The sequence below is a fragment of the Canis lupus genome, chromosome 18 (genome assembly GCF_011100685.1).
Source record: "Canis lupus familiaris isolate Mischka breed German Shepherd chromosome 18, alternate assembly UU_Cfam_GSD_1.0, whole genome shotgun sequence".
Taxonomy (NCBI): Eukaryota; Metazoa; Chordata; class Mammalia; order Carnivora; family Canidae; genus Canis; species Canis lupus.
This window is the reverse complement of record NC_049239.1, coordinates 46,875,622-46,894,886: the sequence shown is the minus strand read 5'-3', so window position 1 is coordinate 46,894,886 and position 19,265 is coordinate 46,875,622. Positions and strand designations below refer to the sequence as shown.

The following is a 19,265-nucleotide window of genomic DNA, read 5'->3' as shown; positions in this document are numbered from 1 at the left end:
AGTGGGCGAGATCTGTTCGCAGGGCACTGTCTGAGGGATAGTAGAGTCTGGGCCTCCTCCCACAGTTCTGGAGCCTGCACTGGGCGTGTGTGTGTTGGGGGCTCCCTGACCGCACCACCTCCTGGCACCCCCCCAGGTAGCATGGTACTGTAAGAGCCACCGCCACCCCTGTCGGCTCCGTTAGAGCTCTTCTCTAGCCTCACCCGAGACCCTGGGTCGCTGGGGCGGCTTCAGTTAGCATCCAATACGAAGGTAATAATGCCCCTCAAATGGAGCTTCTCCTGCTCCATGTCCTAGTGGCCATCGATGGGGGGTGACCACACTCCAGCCGAGGAGCCACATGGGGCTGTGGCCACAGAAAGTGTCTGGCTCTTACATCACATGGCCTCAGGCACTGGGCAGGTTCCCTTGGAGCACGTCCCATGGATGCTGCTCGAGGGACAGGGCTGTGTGCCTGCTGTTTGACGGCGCCAGGTGGGGGACACCACCAGGCAGACACCACATCCATCCCCAGACCCCAGATTGCAGTCTAAGAGAAGAGGAGACACTGGCGGGAGGCCTGCTCACAGGCTTCAGCTCTTGGGACCCGGCCAGCCCATGCACGTGGCCATCTCCAGGTCTGGAGACCACATCAGGGCTATACCGTGGGTTTTCCTGCCACGGTGCATGGGGTTCCTGTGTCTAGGAGCCTGGGAACTTCTATTCTCCACCCCAGGGAGGGAGGGCCCAGGGATCCATCAGTCTGGCCCTCCATCAGTCTTAACATTTTTAAAAAATATTTTTATTTACTTATTTGAGAGAGTGTGAGCCAGAGAAAGAAAGAGAGAGCACAGGAGAGAGAGAGCACATGAGCAGGTGCAGGGAGGAGGAGCAGAGGGAGAGGGAGAAGCAGATTTTCTGCTGAGCAGGGAGCCCAATGCTGGACTTGATCCCAGGACCCTAGGATCACGACCTGAGCTGAAGGCAGACCCTTCACCAACTGAGCCACCCAGGCACCCAGTCAATCTTTATCATGATCCAGTGTCTAATTATCGCCCCCGGGCACTCCCAGGTCTGCTTTCCCTCAGCTCCCATGATCCTTCAAGCTGGCATCGGTGGGTCAGCAGCAGGGCGTCCAGTCCCTTGGGCCCTGCCCAGCCTCGATGGTGCTGTATTGGGCATCTTCTCCCACTACCGTCTGTTTATCATCCCACTACTTTTTTTTTTTTTTAAAGATTTTATTTATTTTTTCATGAGAGTAACAGAGAGAGAGAGGCAGAGACACAGGCAGAGGGAGAAGCAGGCTCCCTGTGGGGAGCCCGATGTGAGACTTGATCCCGGGTCTCTAGAATCACATCCTGGGCCGAAGGCGGTGCTAAACCACTGGGCCACCAGAGCTGCCCTATCATCCCATTTCTTTTTCTTCTTTCTTTTTTTTTTTAAAGATCTTATTTATTTATTCATGAGAGAGAGAGAGAGAGAGAGAGAGAGAGAGGCAGAGGGGGAAGCAGGCTCCATGCCGGGAGCCAGACATGGGACTCGATTCCAGGTCTCCAGGATCAGGCCCTGGGCCAAAGGCAGGCGCTAAACCGCTGAGCCACCCAGGGATCCCTATCATCCCATTTCTTAATGACCATCTAGACATTCCCACCCCACTGAGTCCCTGGTTTACAGGATTTAATTAAATCCCCTCCTCTTTCCTCTCACCCCACCATTGCTGTGCAGAGGACATGGGCATGGCTAGTTGTTATCTTTAAAATATACTTTGAGAGCTGTAGGAGGCAGGCTGACCAGCACGGGACCAGAGGGGCAGTGCACATGGCCAGAGACCCTCTGTCCCCGAAGGCAGGACCGGTGAGACTCTGGGGTGTCCTGGTCTGGGGACAAGGTCTTCAGCTGGAGGAGCGCCGCTGGCACTACATTAGGCGAGAGTGCGTGTGTGTGTGCACATGCAGGTGCGGCACTGGAGACACAAGGGGGCTACTGAGGTGGGTATTTGTCACGGTGTCACTTTTGCAGCTGCCTATCACAGAACGGTCCTTCTGTTTTGGAGGACCAACCCCCTTTGTTGGTCTTGCTAGGTGCTGGGGGTACACCCTCGGGGATGGTTAGAGAACTTATTGGAGAGGTGGTTTGGGTGTCCCAGGGGGCGGCCTGGCTCCTGGAACTTGTATAGCGCCCTCCTGCACTCACACCAAATGTCCTGCCTCAAGTCCTGGCACCTGCAGACACAGTGTCCCTGGAAATGTGAGGTTTGTGCCTGAGGCGAGGAGGTTGCGGGGGGGGGGGGGTAACCTCACGCAGCCACAGGGACCCATGATGCAGAGCGCTCTGCTGCCGCCAGGGTGGGGGAAGTTGGAAGGCCTCTCGTGAGAAGGACATGGTCTCAGGGAGTAGAGGGCAGGCCCCGCTGACGGCTGGCAAGGAGGGGGGCCGTCTCTCCTACACTGCACCTGTGCTCTGCCAACGCGGAGCCTGCAGTGAGTGGGGAGCCCAGCCCCACGCGCCCCTGGGCTCTGGCCTCGTGAGACTAAGCACAGTGTCCCATCAAGCCTGCCCTGTGGCTTCTCTGACCACTTCCCAGCCTGATCCCACAGAGTCTGTGAGTGACCCATAATCCTTTTGTCTGATGAGATGAAGCCTGCTGATGTGGGCCAGCCTCCTCCTCCTCCCCCGTCTCTCTACCATGTGGCACAAAACACCCCACATCCTCCGTGGAAGACTCATGTTTGGGCACACAGGTGGCGGGACAGGTGGTTCAAACGGTGTCAGCTGTCCTGGAGCAGCTGAGGGCCACCCGACGGGCTGCTTGCACCCAGGTGGCCGTGGGGAACATCCACTTCAGTGGGATGCTGGAGCACAGGCCACCCCGGGGAGTGTCGGAAGAAGCTGGGCTCCTGGGGCTGGCAGTCGGGGGCTCTGGGAAGCAGAGGGGACCATGAGGCTGTGCACTGCAGCCAGGTAGGATGCCTGAGCAGAAAGGGGCCCTGGAGGGCAGGGCAGAGGGCCTGGGGGTCTGGGTCTGGGATCCCCCTGGTCCTTGCACATGGGGAGCACTTGAGAGGTCAGGTGTTGGTGGGGGGTGGGGCGACAAGATGGGGTTCTCCGTGGACTGTAAGAGTGCATACTGGTCTGGCATCTCCCTGGCTGCCCCCCTCCCTCCATGTGGCCAGCGACCCCTGAAGCACCTACCCTAGAGAATCACCCTGGGCTCCAGGCCCAGGGGCCCCAGCCGGCTGGGGGTGAGCAAGGGCATCCCAGAGGTGGGCAGAGCCAGTGCTCTCGGGCCAGGGAGCCAGCCTGAGCACCCAGCCCCCTCCACCTGCTGCCGGCCTCTGCCCCTGGGGGGATGAGGTGGGGTGTGGGCAGGCGGGGGGCCTACCTCCGGCTCAGCGTGTACTTGCCCTTGCGATCCAAGCTGCAGCCAGAGCGGATGGCGAACCAGAGAAAGGAGCTGAGCAGCATCGCGTACACCTGCGGATGGCGGAGGCGTCTGCGTCAGCACCATTGGCTCCCGGGAGGGGCGCCCTGCCTGCCTCGTCAGGCCCTGGCCTCTGCAGGGCTCCTGTTGTCCAGGGAAGGCAGTGAGGCAGGTGCTGTCACCCGCAGACTGTCTCCCTGGGGTCAGCAGCCTCCCAGAGCAGATACTGCCCTCCACTGTGGTGGGGGACCGGCAGGTGGAGGGGCAGGAGGTGGGAAGGGGGCTGAGGGAGGGCGAGAGTACCATGGCGGCGAGGCCGATGCCGGTCAGGATGGAGGCGATGTTTCCGTACATCCTCAGGAAGCTCCTGATCCCCACCAGGCAGTCCTGAGTAGAGGAAGGGCAGCTTGCACAGCGCCCACTCAGCTGCCCCTCCCTGCCCCTCCCTGCCCTTCCCTGCCCAGGGTGACAGGGCTCCATCAAGGCACGGCCTGCTGTGCCCACCTAGGCCAAAGGCTAGGGTGATGGGAAGTCGGTGGGGGCTGGGGTGGACCACCCACCACTCCAGAGTTCTGGGGGAAGGCACTACAGACAGGCCAAAACTAGGGGACGTCAGCCAGGGAGCCGGCCCAGGGCCTGTGAGCAGGGGGCAGAGGCAGAGCTGCTGGGTGGGCCTGGGGTCCTGGGCCATCCTAGCCTCTTGCCCCAGCCCCGACTTTCAGCGCGTCCCCAGGGCATGGCACCCACAGAGGGTCTCTCTCCGGTCAGAGGGAGGTGACCAGCACATCTCAGGACCACTTGGATGGTGGCATTTGGCTTGGGGGAAAACGTTAGGATTTGGGGCAGGCTGGGAGAAGGAAGCACAGCAGGACATCCGAGAGCAGAGCGGGAGGGGGCTAGCGTGGTGTCTGTTCATGCGTCCATCTGTCCACACATTACTGGACAGGGTCTGGGCCCTCCAGCCTCCTCGCTGCCACCTGGGCCTCTGCCCCGGCTGGAGTCCTGCCCCAGCTCACACCTGGGCCACAGGACTGACTAGCTGGCCTGGAGGTCGGGACATCTGGCCTCTGGGGGCCACCGGAAATGGTCCCAGGGGCCTCGGGCCCCAGCCCTGCAGCCCGCCTGGGTGCCCTGTGTGATCATGGCTCCTAACCGGCCCCTCCTCCCCGAGTGGGCACACTTCCTCTCGGTAGGCAGCCAGGGGCCTGACCACCCCACAGGACTCCATCTCCACCTCTCCCCACCCCCCGCCAAGGGTGGCTCCAGGGCCCACGCCCACCCTCCGTGGCCTTTACGGTGGGGACCCTGCCATTCACAGGATCACAGAGCCACCCCTTGCCCCACTTTGCAGATGGGCACCTGAAGCCTCTCCCTGGGAGGCATGAACACTCAGCCCCCTCCCAGGCATGCTAGGCCCTCCTCTACACCCGCCCCTCCCCTGCACACCGCCCTTCTAGGGTCAGTGGCGCAGCTCGGCTCCCTCCCTTGCTGGGCCAGAAGCCATTTGCATAGTCCTGTCTGGTTGTTGGAGGGCAGCCAGGAGCCTCTCTCCCAGAGATAGGGGTGGGTTTGTTTCCTGGACTGCGGGGGAGGGGAGCTGGAGGGCGGGCAGAGGCAGGGGTGGGGGGAGCTGGAGGAGGTGCCAGGCCCCTCTCTGGGCCATGGGGAAGAAGGGACTTCCCTGCCCCTGCCTGCCACTGCCACTCCCTGTCCCCTCCATGGAATGCCCTTCCGGCTCCTTCTGGAGGAGTGCCCTCCAGACCAGTGTCTGTCTTTCCCCGCCCCCTGTGCTTCTGGAGGCTTCCAAGAGCAGGCCTGGCCTAGGGGAGCCCAGACTGGAGCCGTGTGAGGGGGTGAAGGAGCTGGGGGTCCAGTCCAGTCCTCACTACCGCCTCCAGGAGCCCTACAGAGTGCGGGTGGCCTGGGTCTGGGGCGGGGAGGCCCAGGGACGGAGTGCACGGCTACCAGGCCTCACCTGTCTGGCTGCCTCCTCTCCCTGACACAGGCTGACCTCCAGGTCCCCCAGGAGGCTGAAAGGAGAGTTCTTGCCACAGCACAGGAACTGCAGGACATAGGGAGGGACGGGTGTTCAATGTGGGGCAGATGCAAGAACAGCATGAGGGGCCACAGGGTGGCGGTGGGGGTCCAGCAGGGCCATCCCCACAGGCCAGGGCCATGTGCTGTGTCTGCGGGGGCGCCAGGCACGGGGCAGTCCGGCCACCCTACCCCCATGGCATCTCCATACACACAGGGCTGGGACCGTCATTCCCTGCAAATTCGTCCCATCCCTCCACTGCACACCCCCCAGCCCAGTGGACGGCACATCTGCCAGGGCCAGCCACCAGGGCTGCGACCCTGTGGCCACTGGGGCCCTGCTTAATGCTGTGCTGTCACCAACTGGAAGTTCCTGATCATTTGGGGGCAAGAAACCTTTTCATTTTGCTTTGGGGCCCCCAGGTCAGGTGGCCAGCCCTGCCATGGTCAGAGAGAGAGGATGAGAGGTTGTGTACATCCCTCCTCACCCCAGAGGGCGTTGGTGGCCTGCGAGGCTAGTGGACTCTGAGCGGAGGCTGACACCCACATGCTCACCGTGTCCTGAATGGCCACCAGCTGCTGCTGTGGGGTGCCAGACACGTTCTTCACCGCCTGGTCATACACCAGGTCGTAAGTGTCCAAAACAGCATCCTCCACCTGCGCGGAAATCGGGGATCTCTTCACCAGAAGCCCATTCCTTCCGGATACAGCTCCCAGAAATGTAGAGCCCGGCCCAGGTCCTCCTCCTCCCACAAGGCAGGGCTCCCCGAGGGCAGAGCCCAGATCTCCTGGGAGGCTGGTCACCGCAGCTCCCGGACCTCAGCTGTGGGGACCTCTCCCAACAGGCCTGGCCACTGCTGCCACAGGGCTGGGGCAGGGTTCCCACACAATATGCCAGAGCCCCAGCCCCACCGCGCACCTCCAGCTCTGGTCTTCTGGAGCAAGGAGGGCCTGGCCGAGGGAAGTGTCCACCCTACAGCTGTTGATCGGGCCTGGGCAGAGAAGGCAGGGGTGGGGGAGCTTCCCACCAGGAGCTCAGCTCCCCAGAACCACCTGGTGGGTGTCAAAAAGCCCCAGGTGGCTGGGCTCCAGGTAAGACCCTTGACCAAAGGAGCCGTGGGCATCCAGGGCCAGCTCTGGGCAGATGAGGCGGATAATGGGGAAGGAAGGTGTTGCTAGGGGCCTGGCTGGGGGCTGCCTTCACTTCACATCCCAACATCACTCAGACCTCTTTGACTCCACCCTCCTAAGTACCTTCTCCTGCCCTTGCTCATGCCGCTTCCTCCCAAATGCCAACACTTGCCAAGTTAGTCCTCCAAAGACAAACTGGAATCTCACCTCCTGCAGGAAGGCTTCCCTGACTGCTCTGGAGTCAACAGTCTCCTGGCACAGGCCAGGCTTCTCTGAGCCCCCAGCCTTCTGATGCCTCCTGTCCCTTCTCAGAAACCCTGAGCCCTCCCTTGCCATTTTTCCCACCCTGTGCTGTGCCATGCTTTATGGCTGGGACACAGTGATGGCAGCTCAGGGCCACCCTCGAGAGCTGGGGGTAAACAGATGCCTGTGCCTACTCTGGCAAGGCTGTGTCCACAGCCCCCAGGCCTCAGCAGGAACCAGAGGGGCTTTCATCCCCACCCCGCCCCCACTTCTGGCACTAACTGGCCCTCCCATTGAGACATTGCACTGCAAGTCATCCCAAACTGGGTCAGCTGGTTTCCAGCCACCCTGCTGGGAGGCAGGCACGTCCTGGGCTGGAGGACAGGCCTTAGAGCTGGCCACTGCTGCTGCAGTGGCCTGGCTAGTGGCCCTCTCTCTGCCTGTTTCCTCAAGTTTATTATTTTTGTTAAGATTTTATTTTATTTATTCATGAGAGACAGAGAGAAAGAGAGAGAGAGAGAGAGAGGCAGAGACACAGGCATAGGGAGAAGCAAGCTTTGTGCAGGGAGCCCGACACAGGACTGGATCCTGGGTCTCCAGGATCACACCCCGGGCCGAAGGTGGCGCTAAACTGCTGGGCCACTGCGGCTGTCCTGTTTCCTCAAGTTTAAAATGAAGCTGAGACCAGGAGCCCTCTGTGTCTTCGTGGGAGGGGTCCCAGTGAGGCTGGGGGCCTAGCAGAGGGGGCCTGGGATCAGCGGACAAGTGGCTGAGACAAAGAGGCCAGCTCAGACCACCCTCCCAGTTCCGTCTCCCCCACTAGGGCCCAGGGAGTAGCCAGGTGCCCTGTGGCCAGCTCTCACTATCATAACATTGGCATAAGGACGTGTGTGGACCTGGGTCTGTCCCCATCACTCCAGAAGCAGGGATCGCAAACCCCTGCTTCAGGCCAAGAAGCAGATCCTGCAAAGCCATATCCCTTGCCCAAGACCCCCAGGCCTGGGAGTGGGCACAGGCTGGACTTTTTCCACAGGCCTGAGCCTCTGTCTCCCATTACTGGGTTTGGGGGTGCTCTAGGAGTCTAGGCCGTGTTTCTCCAGGAGAAAGCTGGGGTGGGCCTCAGGGTCTTGGAGGCCACCAGGCCCCACCAGCTCTTTGGTCCTCCCTCCTTAAGCCCAGCTTCCAGGACTTCAGAGGTGCCTCCCAGGATGGATGTGGGGCATCAAGGGTAGAGAGGATCTTGGGGCTGCTGACTGCTTGCCCCTCAGACAGCACGTCTCAGATACCTGCAGCTCCCCATGGTGCACCCCTCCATCACTCTGGGCTTTGTGAGTCTCTGTGCCCTGCCTGATTGCCATTGCCTACTGAGGCTGCCGGGGCTGGGGACACTCCAGCAAGTGTGGACGGCCCCCAGGTGGCCTGTGGTGACCTGCAAGTGGTCTGCAGACAGGCCTGTGGGCTCAAGGGTCAGCTCTGGCCTGAGCCTGCACAGGGGTGGGATGGTCAGGGAGGAGAGACTGACCTCAGGGAGCCACCAAGAACACTTGTCCTTGCACTGCTGTACTTAATCTTTGCATGAATTAGGACTCAGACCAGGCTTGGTGCAGGTGCAGTTCACTGCTTGGTGCAGGTGCGTCAGGGGGCAGGGGAGCTGTGGCCCCCTTGGGTTCTGTGTTCACCACATGGCCCTGCATGCTGGCCCTCACCAGTTCTGGGCTCTGTGTGCCCCAGCAGAGTGGCCACTGGAAAACCCTGCGAGTGGTGGATGCACCCCCTCACAGCCCCCCCAGGGACTGCAGCCTGGTTTGAGGCCACAGAACCACGTGGTGGGTCCCTTCTGATTGCATCTCTGGCTTCCCATCTGTGGGGCTGCCCTGGGCTGCTATCTGGACCCGGTATTTCAGGATATCTTAGTGGGGGGTTGTCCAAAGAGATGCAGGGGGACGGTGGGGGTGAGGGGGCCCGCCCACACCTCTGGTGAGCAGGCTGGCCTTTTGGCTGTCTCTGGTCACTGGGCTGCCAGCAGGACCTTGGAGGACAAAAGAGCCTGGGGCAAGGACCTATGTGGGCTGGGAGCATCCTCGGCTGAAGGGCCTGCTCGGATCCCCGGGGGAGACCCAGGATGGAAGGCACCCCCCCATGCCAGCCCAGACACCTCTGTAATAGTCCCACCAAGCCCTACACCAGCCCTGTTCCTGCTGTGTGGCAGCCCCGCATTGGTCTCGGTCTCCCTGCCCCTTCCACACGGGTGGAGGCTGAGGCCTGGGAAGGCAGCTGGTTGCCCGAAGGGACCAGATAGAGAGGTTGACCCTAGAGAGTGAAGCCAGGGTCCATTGCCCAGGCCACCTGTGTGCCCCCATGGGCCTGGACACACGTGCAGATTGTACTGGGAGGTGGATGGGGCCCACCAGGCCTCGGGCATGGGAGGAGGCCCCAGCGCCCAGGTGGGGTCAGGCAAAGCCAAAAACTGAGGCCTGAGAGCCAGATCAGATGATATTGTAGGGGCTGGTGGCTGAAGATGGGATGGAGAAGAGGCCCCGCTGGGAGCTGTCTGCTTCCACCCCCTCCCCTTCTCAGAGTAGGATCCCCAGCTGGCCTATGGCCTGTGGCCCCTGCATGGCCCCTCCCCTACTGAACCCAGGATTTGGGGCTCTGTGTCAGAGCAGAGAGGACTGATGTATCCATCCTCAGGAGACCTGCCTGGGGCCCCAGGGCACCCTGGTTGCTGGCCTGACTGGGACCACCCACACTGGGATCCAGACCCAGAATGGGCCAGATTGGTGGATGGGAATTGCTAGCCCACCTGGCTCTCCTGGGGCAAGCCTGCTGGCCAACCCCACCAGGGGCCGAGGTCACCTTGTGGGGGCACCAAGGCCCTCCAAGAGTCTTACAGCCAGAGGAAATGTAGTTTTTCCTACTTGGTCACGGGGGCACGACCCCAGATGATGCTAGGGGCATTGTGGGCAGTGTGGGGAAATCCTGGGCAGGGAAGAGGAAGAGGCATTGACTCAGGGCAATGTGCCCTGGGTGGTGGGCTGGATCCTCCTGGACTCTCCTGCCCCCGTTATGCCAGGGAAACCTGGCTGTGTGCCCCCTGGCCTGAGCACCTCCCTGCAGGACCACGAGGCTCAGCCTGGTGACTCAGCCTCATGGATCCAAGGAGCATAGAGAGGGGGAAACGAGGCCCATTTCTGAGGGCAGGGAAGTCAGGACCGGAGAGGGTATCACACAGCTGAAAGTACATGGTACAAAGCAGGCCCAGTGTCCTGGCCCAGTGTCCTGACCCACCTGCCCATTGCGAGTCTCTGCCCCCTGCATGACCATCATGGGTGGGAGAGGAGGGGGATGGCGGGGGTGACAGAGAGGCCAGGGGCCACTGAGGCCTGAGACACATGGGCAGGATATCAGGCCTGTCACTTGCTGCTTGCACAGTGTTTTGCCAGAAACTGAGTACATTTCAGGCAGACTGGCCTTGGTTTTCCTGGGCTGGTCCTTGTGGAGGACATGGAGAAACTGAGGCCCAGCGAGAGGATGCATTGCTGGGGATCACAGAAAGCCAGGGCAGACAGGTCCTCCTCTCCTTCTATGGCTGCACCTGCTGGCTCCGTGGCTTCTCAGGCTGCCCTGAGGGTCTTGCCTGGGTCTGGACTCTCACAGGTGAATGTAGGCCCAGGGCCACCAGGATCTCGTCCACTGCTGGAGACTGGCCTTGTCCCTCAGGCCTCAGCCTGGGAGCAGCTGGGCTAGGGGCTGCCCCCTACACATGATCCTGCTGGGGCCCTTCTCTCTAAGCCTCTTGGGTACCCAGTTCCTCTGTTCAGACAGGCATCCTGGCCTTGACCCTGGTCTTGAAGGGGCCAGCTCCACACAGGCACTGGCCAGTCCCATTCCCCGGGCAGCCTCTCTGCTCAATCTCGGGGCCCTGAATTCAGACAGAATTTGTGGAGGGCCTGGCTGCTCTGGCCCCAGTGCCCCCCAGGGTTCTCCAAGCTGTGGCCCTGCCCCACTCCCCTGGGTCAGACTTCAAGCCCTGCTCATGTATGCTCTCTGGGGGCTGTGGCCCTAGTGACTACATTATCCCTGAGCTGGGGCCTCCCCCGACCTCCCAAAATGGGACAGGGGCCCTCTCACACTGAGTGCATTGATGTCCTGCTGAGCCAGCAAGCACCCAGAGAACGTGAGCTCAGTGGGTGGGTGGGGTGGAAGGAAGGATGGATGAATGGAAGGAAGGAAGGAAGGATGGATGGATGGATGGATGGATGGATGGATGGATGGAAGGACAGATGGATGGATGGAAGAACAGACGGATGGATGGATGGATGGATGGATGGATGGATGGATGGATGGATGGAAGGAAAGACGGATGGATGGAAGGATGGATGGACAGAAGGAAGAATGGATGGATGGATGGATAGATGAAGGAAGGCAGGCACCACCTCCTGAGGAGGTGTCCACCCCACCATGACCATGGGCATCACAGTCCCAGTCACCACCAACATGGAAGCTCTACTCCAGGACTGAAGGGTGGCTGTCTTCCTGGGGAAGGGACCCAGACAGTGGCAGGACCTGGTTGGAAGCACAGCCCCTTCTGGGCCAGTTTCTGGAACAGTGACCCCTGTAGTCAACACCACAGGTCAGCCGGGACCCTCCTCCCCCTGCTCTTCTTCCCCTCTTGAACTCCTGGGCCCAGCAAGGGGCAGGGCTGGGGGGCCTTGTAGGGGGTGGGAGGGGCTCTGAGGCCTGTACCTGCTCCCTTTTCCCTGGAAGCTCCTGCCCCAGCCCCAAAGAAGCCCACCCCACCTTCACGCAGAGGACGTCCCCCCAGAGTGGTCTCTCCCCTGTGGAGGGGTGACTTTATGGGCTCAGGTACCACTCTGCTGTGTGAGGGGGGCAGGGCCGGGCACTCACCTGGGTGGGGTTGTGGAATCTCCAGAAGGCCACCTCCACCAGGGCACCAAACACCAGGGCAAAGCACAGGAAGCCCTGGGACAGAGGAGCCACGGGTCATGGTGTACAGCCAGGCGGGCGGGCCACCTCCAGGTGGCCAGCAGACCCTCCCCTCAGGCTGCTGTCCACAGGAGAGAGCTTGGGCTGCGGGCACACTGTTCCCATCCCTTCTTCCCTGTTTTGGGAGGTCTCCCCCTGTTGCCCGTTCTGGCTCCCAAGGGCACATCAATGGCAGAGCCACATCCCCGCCCCCAGAGAGGGAGGCAGTCCCCAGGATGATGGAGCCCCTCGCCCTCTGGGGCTGCTTCTAGGGGTGGGCACTGAGCCTGAGGATCTGCACTTTAGGAGGGTCCAGGTGGGCGGAGTGGCTCTGGGGCTGCCGCTGCCCTGGCCCCGGGGGGGCTTTCTGCAGGTTCCCAGCAGAGACAGCTGGTTTGCTTCCACCTTCTGGAACGTGCCTCTGGGTGGAGCGCCAGCCTCTTCAGCTGGACTCCCACGGTTCTGGCTAGTTGGAGCAGGGCAGATGGGGCATCCCAAGGTAGGGTAGGGCGAACCCTGTGCAGCCGCCTGACTCACTGCCGGCTTGCACCCCAGTATTGGAGATGGGAGTTCTCTGGAGGAATGTCTTCCCATCCCCAGCAGCCCCACAGTGCCCTTCTTTCTGTTGGTCAGGAGTTTGGAGCTGTTGAGCCTCCTGCGTGCAGAAGCCCGGAATCTTAGGGACCCCTCTCCTGAGAACTGCACACGCTCAGGGCTCTTTTGTTGGCAGTTTCAGAGGGTCACCCCAGACTAGGAGCCTCCACCTATATGCTGCCCTGGGGAGTCGTCCCCACCCAGAGCTTGACCGGCCACCGGCCTGCTGGTGACCCTCAGACCTGGGTCTCCGGCCATGTGTCCTGCTCTGGGCAGTTCATCTGGCTGCTGCCTAGGTGTCCGGAGGGTGATGTGTCTACATCACCTCCTCCCCACCACGCGGGCTTTGTGAGAGCACCGCTGCCCCATGCTCTGCGTCACTGGCTGGGCTGACACATCACCCCTGCCTGGCCTGTCCACAGCCTGGGGCAACCAGGGGCCGGGTTCTCCCCAGCCAGGGGCCTCATCGCTGGGTGACACCCAGGAGAATGGATGACCAGCGGAATGGAGAGACAGACCAACACACAGACACTGGCTGGGCCAGGCCAGGACAAAGAAACAGTCACGCCAGGCGCCGAGAAAGAGCGGGCCACTCCGCCAGCCCCGAGTCTTGGTGTGGGCACAGGGCCTCTGGCTCTGCCTTCTGCTCCTCCTGCCTGCCCAGGCGCCTGCGGGGCCTTGTCTCCAGGACATGGCTCCTCCCTCTCCCTCCTCGCCTTCCTCCTCCCCCTTCCCCTCCCTTCCTCCCTCTCCTTCCTCCTCCCTCCTTCTCCTCCTCCCTCCCCTCCTCTTCCTTCTTCCTCCCTCTCCTCCTCCTCCTGGCTGGCTGAGGGCCTCCTTCTCCATCTGGAAACCATCGCTCAACACTGCCTCCAGGCTCAAGGCCCTGAGCCAGCCCAGGGGACCAGCATTTTCCAGAAATCATTTCATGCCTCAGGAGAGGGCCAGTCATCTCCCCACCTCCACCCACAGGCCTGCAGAGAGGGCCTCGGGTGAGGCTCATCTCGCTTTCCCAGGGCCTGGGAGGCAGGGGGCTGCTGGGTGCAGCTGGGTCCAGCCCCGTGTTTTCTTGCTCCTTGTAAATAAAATGCATAAATAAATCAGCCGCCCCTGCTAGCTCTGCTCCAGCAGCCGGGCAATTTCCTGCTGGAGAGGCCTGTGTGGGGCGAGGCCGGAGGAGGTGGGGGCAGGAAGAGGGGGGACGGCCGCCAGGCGCCCCAGCACGTCAAGGGTCTCCCTGCTTGCTCGTCCCTCCACATACACCACTACATACAGACGCACAGACGTGCCAGACGCCATGGACGCATGAAAATGCAGGCGTGCAGGCCGCTCGGGGTCATCAGGCTGGGGACCAGGGCAGGGTCTGGGTGCAGCCTGTGGCTCCCACAGCCCAATCCCCGACCTGTAGTGCAGTCTGCAGGCCCTCAGACCAGGGCTGCGCCTCCCTTTAGCGTCTGGGCTGGGAAGAGCCAGGCGGGAGCCAGGCAGCCTGGTGCGGGAGCCTGGGGATGGGAGCACCTTCCGCCTGCTGGAGCTTACAGCCTGGGCCCAGCACCACGGCGTCCCCTGGTGGCGACACCGCCGCCCCAACGCGGGACTCTGCAGGCCTCAGCCGGCCCTGCTACAGCCTTGCCTGCCAGCCCTGCGCGCCCCTCTGGCAGGCCCCAAGCCTAGGGCTCCGCTCCAGGGGGACAATCCACCTGCCCCGTCAGCTCCCACTGGGCCTCCCCACCCTCCCTGACTCCTGGCCGCGGACGGACCTCCCGCACCACCTGCCCTGCCTGGCCCACCAGCCCGTGGGGGCCCCCTGTCTGCTCCCGCTCTGCTCCTCTGGGTCCACCCCAGCCTAGCCACCTAGGGCTGCAGCTTCAGGAGATGACGGTGTCCCTGCTCCTGCAGAAGTTTACAAAGCAGGTGTCATTCCTCAAACATTTGCTGACACAGGCTGGACTGGAACCTGCTGACCCTCAGGGAGCCCAGCTCACAGGGTGGGGTGGGGGCTGCGGGCAGGAGAGTGGGGGTCTCGTGGCTGGAGGGGGCCAAGGGAGTGGGGGGCAGCTGCAAGGAGACAGTGCGATGGGGGAGCTGCAGGGACTCGGGTTTAGAAAGGCTCCCTCTCTCTACCGCTTCTCTGCACGGTCCCAGGTACCCCGCTCTCTGACCCCCCTCGTAGACCCAAGAAGCTGGGCTCCCACTCCCAGGGGGAGGTGAGAAACTTAGTAGATGTCTGACTGTGGCCCTGGGCCCCCCGGACACCTGATAACATTTAGGAAGAACCGAACCCCCATCGTGTCCCAGGACATTAGCGTCGAATAAGCCAGGGCGGACGCTGCCATTGGCTCCCTACCGTCGGGTCTGTGAATGACTCCTAATGTCCACCTGTTGCTCGCCTTTGATCAGACCCCTCCCTGGCCTCCTGAAGGACGCCTACCCTGGACCCCTTTCCAATGTAAACCCCCAAGCCCAAGTGATGGAGAGACTCCCCTGCCTGTTCCTTCTGAGTCACTGACACTTGTCTGTGACAATGTCCCTCACTCACGCTATTTGGTACACTCTGCGTTCACTTAGTCTGGCTCGCCTTTGATTCCCGTCCTGCACGGAGCCAAGGACCCTCTTGGCTGGTTCTGCAGAACCTCCACCTCCAGGTCCTTGGGTCCAGGCTGGGCGAGGAGTTCTGGGGGGCCGCAAGCAGGGCGGGCAGGTGCCAGGGGGCTGCAGGGTGCAGGTGGGAGCCCAGGTTCCCATAGGAGAGGATGGCCTGTGCCCCGAGGGGGCAGGATGGATGGATCTCAGGGAGGCAGGGGTGGCAGGTGGAGCAACAGGACAGCCAGGGGGACGAAGACGGGCCCAAGGGGATGAGCAGGAATGGGGGTAAGTTGGGGGGAAGGCAGAGCCTCTCCACAGCCACACAGGAGCAGTGCAGGCTCCAGGCCCCCTTGGGGTCCCACTCGAGCCCAGACCTCCAGGTAATTTAGTCTATGGAGGGGCTTCCTGCTTTCCCTGGTGGCCTCAGTGACAGGAAATGGAAAGCATTCCCAGAGCCCCCAGTGTAGCAGAACCAGACCCTCCCCGGGCCTTTGATGATGGCCCCCAGGCCCAGGAGGGCCTGCTCTGCCCTCCTTACCCCACCCTGCGGATGTTGGGGTGAAGCAGGGCCTGGCAGAGGGGCCCTGGTTGGCCGGGGTAGAAGGGGTCCTGGGGGGCACTCACCCTGCAAGCCTCTTTCTGTGGGGACACGGTGGAGGGGTGGGCGGCTCTCTGGGCTCACCGCCCTGCCCGTTCTTGATCCCATCCCAGGGTGGGGGGGAGGGAGGGAGAACTCACCCCAGCCATGAGGCCTCCCGCCTCCCTCATGGTGGCTGCAGCACCCAGCACGGCGCCCACTGTCAGGAGCCCGGCCAGGCTGATGCCGGCGTAGAAGGCTGAGTGGGGACAGAGAGGAGGAAGGTTGGCCTGCATCAGTGTCCAACTCGAGGGGACACCTGGGGTGGGGGGGCCTCTGGAAGCTGTAGACAGACCAGGAGCCCCGCTCAGGCGGGGCTGTGACACCCGTCACCCACTCCCTCTCCCCCCAGTGCTCAGAAGGCGGAGGGAGGGAGGCCAGAGGCCCTGCCCGCCACTTCTGCTTCCTGCCCGTGGCCAGCCTTGGAGGGGGGAGAGCTGGATATCTCAGAAGCCACCGGGCGAATGCAGGCTGTTCATTCTTATCGTCCAGGCCCAAGGCCCAGGCTTCCTGCCCCAGGATTCAGGCTTTAGGGTCAAACCCTGGGGCCTGAGGGGCAGGACGCCTTGGGCTGGGAGCATAGCCTGACCCCGCGGGGCTGAGTTTCCTCCACGGCAGCTCTCCTTGGCTGTAAACCGTTCCCTGTGTTCTTGCCTGAGACCTAGCCCCCGGCGGGCATCCAGGCCCAGGCCCCTTTGCTCTGGAGGAAGCCCTCTAGGACACTGAAGCCGTCTGGATGCCACCTGACACCGACACCTGTCCCCAGGCTCTCAGAGTGGGACAGGAGGTAGATGGGGGAGCTGTGGCCCAGACCCCTGGCTCTGCCCCGTGGATAACCCCAGGGTGGCCCTCTCCACCTGACCCACCATCAACCCAGCCCAGCTCCCCTAGGAGGCCCCCACACCCCCAGCCTGGGATGCCTCCCCAACGGCCTCTGCACCCGAAGCCCCCTCCCCTACAGGAGCCACATGACCCTACTTACTCCAGCGGTGCATGGCCTCGTACGGGGTCTTGTCTGAGGATGCGTGGCCGATGACAGCAAAGTGGGCCCCGTAGTAGGTGAGGGCTGCCAAGGTGGCCATAGAGAGGCCCAGCAGCTAGGGGTGGGGCAGACCCAGGGTGTGAGGGCAGGGCCGGACCCACACGAGGCCCCAGAGACCAAGGTCTGGGTCTCCTGAGTCCCCCGACCAACCTCCCTCCACCTTCATGGTCTCGCTTGAGACAGGCTCAGCTTTGGGACTTCTGGGTGTTTCTGTAGGATGGTCTCCGGGAGGCCTTGTCCCAGATACCCCGCCACACACACAGATACCCCAACACACGCACAGACACCCCACTACACAGATATACCACTACATGCACACACGCCCCCCCCACAGCACACACACCCCAATACACACAGACACACACCGCCCGCCACATGCACACACATCCCCCACCCTCCCCCTACCACATACAGTCACTGTGTGGTTTCTCCAAGGACCCAGAACCCTGGATCATCATCCTGTCTGCACCGTGGGGAATGCCCCCCCAAACCCAGCAGCCCCCTCTCCCCGCCCCCCTCCGACACCAGTTCACCAGCCACCTAAGGCCCCCTGGCCTCGTCTAGGCCCCATGCTGCCTGGTGGGGCCCACAGGGACATCCTGCCAAAATAGTCACCTGCTGGAGGCCCCAGGTGCAGGTCCCAGGGGCAGGGCTGAGTATGTGTGGGGGGACTCCCGTACTAGAGGTCCATTAACACGGCCCCCCTCCCCCAACACCTCTCCCACCCGACCAGCCTGTTACCAAGACAAAGAAGCTGGTGACCAGCATCTGGCATTTGACCATCCTGACCCGACTCCAGGGCCCCATGGTGGCCATCTCTCCTCCCTCCTCTCCCCTCCTCTCCTCGCCTCCTCTCCCCGCCCCTCCCCGCCCACTGTGGTTTCCAGCTGGGTGGGGGCCTCAGACTGCAGCTGACTGCCCAGGAGGTAGGCTGTGCCCTGCCAGTATCTCTATTTGTCAACACACCCAGAGAACTGAGCTTCTGGTCGCCCTGGAAGATGCGGAAGATGGGGAGGGGAGGGGCAGTGAGGCCTGCTCCTGCCACCCTCTGCTGTCCCCAGCCCTGGCCCCGGGGCACCAGGACCCCTGGGGTGCAAGCCCTCTCCCCCAAGGGTGCGGCTTTGTCCTTGATGTGGCCTCAGAGCACATCCTGGGAGGGAGTGGGAGGAGGTGGTGAGTAAAGGGAAGGTGTCTGGGTAAAGGGTGAACTTCTCATCCTGGGAGTAATCAAGGAGAATCCTGCCCAAGGCTTGATCTTTGGAGGAATTTGGGAGACAGGATGTGATTGGAACATCATTATTGGGGCATCATAGGAGGAAACATCATTCAGAATGTTCTGTGACAACATTTTGGGAAAGGTGATGTGGAGCACAGCCTTCTCAAGGGCGCCAGGGAGGGTCAGAGCCCTGATGCCCACATGCCCAGGTGGGCCCCGGAGAGAAGCTGTGTCAAAACTCGAATCTGTAATTAACCTAAACCGTGCAGACCTGAGGGTGGGGCAGGCCATAGAGTCAGACACGCAAGGGGCCCTGGAGGGGACACGTGGTGAAGCCACTGTCTAGGTCCAGTGTGTGCCGGTTTGGGCCGCTCAGCCACTGCTGGGTCCTTGGATGGGGGGGGGGGTGCACCGGTGGGTGGCTCCCCCTCTGTCTCCTTCTGTGCCTGTGAGGTCCTCCTGGATGGACACAGGGACCTCAGCAGGGGAGGGGGAGAGTCCCGGACAGCTGCAGACGAGGCGACCCCTCGGCCTCCTAGGAACCAGCTGCTCTGGCCATCTCCTCCCTCCCCTGGCCAGGATCCAGGCAGCCGGGACCCCCTCATCCATCCCAGGGCCCCCAGGAGTCCCCACCCTGGGTCTGCAGGGGCACGAGGGTGTTTCCGATGTCAGGTGCCTGTGGAGGTGCCAGGTGGAGCCCAGATGTGACCCAGGGGGCAGCGAGAGTGAAAGTGGGGGGACCTCAGGGCATGGGCCATGCAGCTGGCCAGCCTGGCCCTCTGTCCGTGGGGATGAACCGCTCACCAGGGTCTACCGCCGCTCACTGCTCTAGCTTTGCTCCAACTTTGGTGAGAAAGATGGCACCTGGCAGCCTGTGGGGACGTGGAGAGGTGGCACTGCCCGTTGCCAGCCTCCCGGGCAGCTCTGCACCGAGTACGGAGGAGGCCTTTCAGAGCCTGCCCCTGCCGAGCGCACCAGGCACTGCGCATGGGTGATGTTGTGTGTCCTCCCAGAGTGACTGTATCTCGCGTGGGCAGGAAACGAGGCCCCAGGTGGGCCCCTCTGAAGATCAGGCCCCTGACAACGGCCCCCTTCTCCGTGCCCGTGTTACCCTGGTGAACCCCCACCCCTCGGCCGAGCTACATCCTCTGCTCCAGCACCTGCTCTGCCAGAGGAAGAAGCATCTGGAAGGGAAGCCGCTGGCTCTGCCCGGCCACCCACCATCAGCTCATCTTCTCTGGGCACCGGGGTGGCCACCCGCTCCTGAGGACAGCGCTGACCCGTGGGAGCCACGAGGGGACCTAGAGCAGTAGGCCCATCCCCGAGGGGCTGGCCCAGAGGGACACATCCCTGCTGGCCCCCTCGGACCGTGTCCTGAGGGTCAGGCCCCACCACG

At 62.5% G+C, this 19,265-nt stretch overlaps 1 protein-coding gene across 6 annotated transcripts; it reads right to left on the bottom strand.

The window, feature by feature from the left end:
* Positions 1–2,690: 2,690 nt before the first annotated feature.
* Positions 2,691–17,496, bottom strand: TSPAN32 (tetraspanin 32). 6 transcript variants are annotated; one of them, XM_038562492.1, is made up of 9 exons: positions 17,395–17,496; positions 16,594–16,708; positions 15,713–15,894; positions 11,717–11,791; positions 5,990–6,091; positions 5,376–5,462; positions 3,704–3,787; positions 3,362–3,453; positions 2,691–2,898 (listed from the first exon to the last, which is right to left on the bottom strand). In XM_038562492.1, the coding sequence occupies exons 1-9, from the start codon at positions 17,467–17,469 to the stop codon at positions 2,748–2,750; spliced, it is 963 nt and encodes a 320-aa protein (XP_038418420.1). In that variant the 5' UTR covers positions 17,470–17,496; the 3' UTR covers positions 2,691–2,747. The 6 variants fall into 6 exon arrangements, with proteins under 6 accessions (XP_038418420.1, XP_038418421.1, XP_038418422.1 ...); XM_038562493.1 differs by having other exon boundaries at positions 15,713–15,810; XM_038562494.1 differs by lacking the exon at positions 3,704–3,787.
* Positions 17,497–19,265: the final 1,769 nt, after the last annotated feature.